This window comes from Planococcus citri, chromosome 2, assembly GCF_950023065.1.
Source record: "Planococcus citri chromosome 2, ihPlaCitr1.1, whole genome shotgun sequence".
Taxonomy (NCBI): domain Eukaryota; kingdom Metazoa; phylum Arthropoda; class Insecta; order Hemiptera; family Pseudococcidae; genus Planococcus; species Planococcus citri.
Window position 1 is genome coordinate 80,483,792 of NC_088678.1, and position 5,508 is coordinate 80,489,299.

At 32.1% G+C, this 5,508-nt stretch overlaps 1 protein-coding gene across 1 annotated transcript; it reads left to right on the forward strand.

Moving 5' to 3' along the window:
• Positions 1–2,127, forward strand: LOC135834582 (uncharacterized). Its single transcript, XM_065348499.1, has 7 exons — positions 1–289; positions 449–614; positions 732–802; positions 1,126–1,164; positions 1,268–1,394; positions 1,657–1,708; positions 1,845–2,127. The coding sequence occupies exons 2-7, from the start codon at positions 458–460 to the stop codon at positions 2,014–2,016; spliced, it is 618 nt and encodes a 205-aa protein (XP_065204571.1). The 5' UTR covers positions 1–289; positions 449–457; the 3' UTR covers positions 2,017–2,127.
• Positions 2,128–5,508: the final 3,381 nt, after the last annotated feature.

The following is a 5,508-nucleotide window of genomic DNA, read 5'->3' on the forward strand; positions in this document are numbered from 1 at the left end:
CCTTTCCTCCTCTCACTATAGCTACGCCCCTGAATGTACCTATAAAGGCAATTTGTAGGTTTATCTGATTTCACAAGGAAAGGGAGGCAAAGAGGAAGAAAGAGTTGTTTTTCAGGTACATACCTACTTCATTTATTTAAGGTCAATCAATCTACTTCGCGAAAACACTCATCCTGATAGTCTCTTGTCCTGCTGTATCTTAATTCATTAGAGCAAATTTTAGTGTTGAAAGTTAAATTTAATAAAAAAAATTATTCGAGCTACTTTTTAAAGAGTATTTTTTGCAAAGGTAAATATGGTTTGATTTTTATGCATTTTTTTTAATTTTTTTTTTTTTTTTTAATAGAAAATGAATTTAAATATTTCTTTAGTTTTTTGCAATAGGTAGACCGGCAATAGCTCTAAATTATTAAACAGTAAACTTGATCGTCGATTTTTTTTCGAATAGGAATTCACCATGAAATCAATCGTGTTTGCTGCGGTGTTCAGTTCTGCCTTAGTATTTGTGCTAGGTCAGCTAGATTCAGCAGAACAGGCTGAAATTCATAAAAAAGTAGAAAAGATAGAAGAAGATGCCATCAAATTTTGTAACGAACTTTATCCAGTCTCTGAAGGTAATTTTTTTATTGGATGTGTTTTATTTTTTTGTCTATTAATTCATTATAAATTTTCAAGCCTGAAATTCTAAGTTACCTACTACTATCCAAATTGTACTTTATACACGATTTCAGATATGCATTTAAAATTTGCAAGATCCGTCGTTAGAGGAGAACCATTCCCAATTGATTTGCATTCAGAAGAGGTAAAGTATACACTTGTAAATCTACATCCAACACCTAGATGTAAATTTAGCTAAGTATAAAATTTGAAAAGTTTGAGATCCGACTAAAAAAAAAATAAGAAAACAGTTTTATTTAAAAAATTGAAATTGTTTTTGAAAATTTTTAAAATAATAATATTTTGCGCTGAAAAAAACTCGTTTAGGTTTTTGGAAAATTATGAGAAAAAAGAAAAGAAAAAAAGAAATAAAGACTGATTGAAATTGTCCAAATTCACTCTGAATTATAGATACATGGTACTCATGCCTGCAGAATTGATTAATTATTGATATTTATTTCGTTTCAGACGTGTCATCTGAATTGTTATCTGGATAAACTTGGATTTGTGAGTTTTTTCTTGAGTTTTCCTTAAAACATGTAACAAGTCAGTACGAGAAAAATTCCATGTACCTACCCATACTTAACAATTTACATTTTCCCATGTTTAGACTGATGAGAACGGCGAAATGGATCCTGGCAAGATGTACGACTTGATGGTTGAAAAACTTCCTGAATTAAAAGTCGACAAGCAAATACTCCGAATTTTCTTATTCCAAACTTATCGTTTCATTAACGGTACCTAACATATATAATTAATTTATGCCGATTACCGATTCAATTTACTTAGGATTTGAATCTCTGGGTTTATGCGAAAATTTGAAAAAAGTGAACAGTGCTTATTTAACTTATTAAGTAGTTATATAGGCTATAGCATACCTACCATTACTTACCTATGTAAATAGGATCATTTTTTTTGATTTCTTGAACTTGAAATTTTAAAATAATGTTGTGGCTTAATAATTTTAAATTCGCAAATAAAATCCTTCTTATGTTACAGGTATGACTGATAAATGTGAGAGGGCTTACTTGGTATATTATCGATTTGTTCAGTGAGTACCCATACATATTATAAAATTGATTATTGATTAACAATAGGTACATATATATCGTACCTAGGTTCTTTCAAGTCATAAACGATTAGGTACATACATACATGTTCTAACCATACATTTTTATCCATTTCAGAGCTATACTGATGGCTACTATAGAAACCAATTTTCACGCCCAAGCCGACGACGTAGAAAAGTTCGTGTTTGAGGTGTTGGATGGCAAAAGCATGCCGAAAGAATTTGACGAAGCCATGGAACAATCCTTAAAAAATACCGAGTTATTCTTCGATCTTGCAATTTTAAAATGAGAAATCTCAGTGATCAAATATCATGTATTACTGTACTCACTTACTGTTTTCAATCGTGTATTCTTATTCAACTTACCTAATTTAAGAAATCGTGCAATTACCTAATAAAATCTGGATGCTTTGCGAAATCGATTCGATTAATTGTGAAAAAATGTATTCATTTTCAAACAGATAACTTCTGATTATAATTTTGTAAGTTTTGATTGGAAACTCGAATTAAAAGATATCATCTAATTAGTAGACTATAATCCATACACGAAAAAGTGCTCTAGAAGTTGGTTTTGTATTTTTTTTTTTCGGGGACCAAAAAAATGCGCTGCCAAAATAAAGGTAATACCCGCCCCATTCAGAAAAGTGCAATTTTGAAATTTTTCCCGCGCACAACGAGGGGGGGGGACCCTCAAAAAGGTGATTTTGGGGTCATGGTCGGGACCAAAAAGAACTCGACGGGGTTGTGTTGGGGGACTTCTACCGATGCCAAATATGTAATTTTTTTCCGTGATACCCTGCACAACTGCATTCCATGGCACTTTTAATGCGATTTTTATGCATTTTTGGCCATTTTGGGTGGGAAAATGGCTCTTATGTCCAGGATATGATTGGGGACCGAACGATTCTTGAACGTTTGTTAGACGGGGCTATTTGAAGCCAAACTGCGCAAAAACGGCCAAAAAAATACGATCACAACGCGATTTTATGAGCACTAATAGGCTTGTTACCACTCCCCCGCCCCCAGAACTAAATAATGCATTATGTCCATTCGATAACATCGATGCGACCCATCATAATGGTATAAAATCTCGCGCTGAACTCAAAAATTGCAATCATTTTTTATTTTAACCCCGCCCCCCCGCGGTGGAGTTTTGCCCCTCAAACTGAATATAACGGTGATATTGAACAAACATTGCACATTACACGTCGATACTGAGGATTTATGTGTACGCAATCAGAATGATTCTCATATTCGTTGCTTGGGAATATTTTTGCTTCAAAATTTTTCATTTAATCTCCACCCCTCCCTTCTCCTTTAAAGACTATGTTTGAACATTGATTTGAAAACTTGAACATGACCTATCAAAATGACATAAAATTTCGCGTTGAGCTTGGAAATTGCAGTCATTTATCATTTTGACCCCATTGGTGGTATTTTGCTCCCCTCCCTCCATAAAGTCAACTATGAAATTGAACACGTTGCACATCACATGTATGTACGTCTGTATATGAGGATTTATATAACAATATTGTGACACTTGTAATAAAAAGTATTCAAGGAAAAAAATACAAAAAAAAAATAGAACAACAATGAATGATTCAAAAAATACAAATGAAAAAACGAGATGAAATGAAAAAAAATAACAGAAAAATAAGAAAGGGAAAAAGTACAAACAGATATGAAAATTGGAACAAAAATGAAAGATGAAAAAAATATATATATAAATGAAAAGAAATCGGATGAAAAAAGAAATAAAAAAAAAATACAAACAAGAAAAATGGCACAACAATGAAAGATACAAAAAATGTAAGCAAATGAAAAAAAATAAGTTGAAATGAGTAAATACAGAAAAACGAGAAAAAAATAAAAACAAAAAAAAATGAAACAACAATGGGAGATACAAAAAATACAAACGAAATATTAACAAGATGAAATGAATGAAAAAAAAAACAAGAAAAATAAGAACGAGAAAGAAATACAAAGAAATAAAAAAATTGGAACAAAAATCAAATCAAATCAAATTTATTATTGTAAGCTACCGCAAGCGGCATTTACATGGTCATTTACATCAATAGAGCCTACAGAGCAACTTTACAATGATTAACAATACAATAAAATTAATGAAATGAATGATATAAAACTAAACAAAACAAAATGAAATGAAATAATAAATAAAGTAATAAATATAAAAAATAAAATAATTCAATAGAGGGTTATAGTTTGCCCAGGACCTCATCTACACAATAAAATGCCTCCTTAATTAGCCATTTTTGAAGGAATTTTTTGAATAACTTAGTATTATGAACATCTCTGATTTGAGGAGGGAGACAATTAAAGATTTTGACTGCCATAGTATCTATTCCTTCCCCGTTGACTTTAGTCCTCATCTGATCTGCAAAGATTGAGTTTATCCCTCGGGTATTATAGTTATGGGTCAGTACTAAAGGCTGAATAATATTCTTTTTTATCATTATTGATACCTGCAGTATATATAGGGATGGTGTTGTAATAATTTTTTCATCAATGAAGGTTTGTTTACAGGATTGGGTGGGGGCTAAGTTGAACATTGTCCTAATTATTCTCTTTTGGATAAGGAATATCCTATCTAGAAGTGTTTTATTTCCTCCCCAGAATGCAAGTCCATATAACATATTAGAGTAAAACAACCCATAGTAAACTACTTTTAGTGTAGCAATTGATGCTGTTTTTTTTTAATTGATAGAGAAGGTAGTTGTAAGATGATAGTTTTTTTGTAAGCTTATCTACATAGCTAGTCCACTTCAAGTTAGTTTCTACAGTAATGCCCAAAAATTTTGCAGTTTCCCTGAATTCTGGTAAAGAGGAATTTCTAGGATTGTCCAAAGTGTGCTGTATGCCAGAGGTGAAGGGGACTACTACAGTTTTCTTTAGGTTCAGGGCCATTTTATTCATTTCAAACCATGAGGTGAGATCATTTAGTGCCCCTTTAAGGATAGAGAGTTGGTTATTTTTATCTACTTTCAGGAGAACAGTAGAATCATCTGCAAATAATGTTGAAGGGTAAGAGATACAATTGGGAAGATCGTTTATGTACGTTATAAAAAAGAATGGATCTAATATCGTTCCTTGGGGAACACCTTGTTTTGTTTCCAACTCATCTGAAAAAACAACTCCACTATCATCATTATCATTAATTTCAACTATTTGTAACCTATTGGCCAAGAAAGATTCAATCCACGAGAGTGCTACTCCCCTAATGCCATACCTCTCCAGTTTACCAATCAGGATATCATGAACTACACGATTAAAAGCTTTAGATAAGTCACAAAAGAGGGCCATTATCTGCTCATGATTATTGATTGAATGCAATACTTGATGAATTACATTATAAATGGCATCCATAGTATTCATATGTTTTTTAAAACCATATTGAGATGAATTAAAAATGTTGTTTTTTTCAAAGAATTCTAGCAACCTAGAGTACATGAGTTTCTCAAATATTTTAGAAAATACAGGTGAAATAGAGATTGGACGGTAATTACTAGGATTAAGGGAATCTCCACTCTTAAATATTGGTTTTACAAGTGAGATTTTCAATTCCTGAGGAAATATTCCAGTCACAATGGAATCATTGAACAGTTGTGCAAGAATTGCTGATATAAAAGGGGCAGATAATTTTACCATTGATGGATTAAGCCCATAATAGTCAGCAGAATATGAGTTTTTCATTTCCATCATAGTTTTGTACACCTCATATTCATCTGTTGGCCTAGCAAAGAAGGTCTCTCTAGAATTTCCCA

Excerpts from the sequence above, each read along its gene's own strand:
- LOC135834582 (XM_065348499.1), top strand. The coding sequence starts at position 458 with ATGAAATCAATCGTGTTTGCTGCGGTGTTCAGTTCTGCCTTAGTATTT. Across the intron at positions 803-1,125 it reads TTGATTTGCATTCAGAAGAG|ACGTGTCATCTGAATTGTTA; the intron begins GTAAAGTATACA and ends ATTTCGTTTCAG. Across the intron at positions 1,395-1,656 it reads AACTTATCGTTTCATTAACG|GTATGACTGATAAATGTGAG; the intron begins GTACCTAACATA and ends CTTATGTTACAG.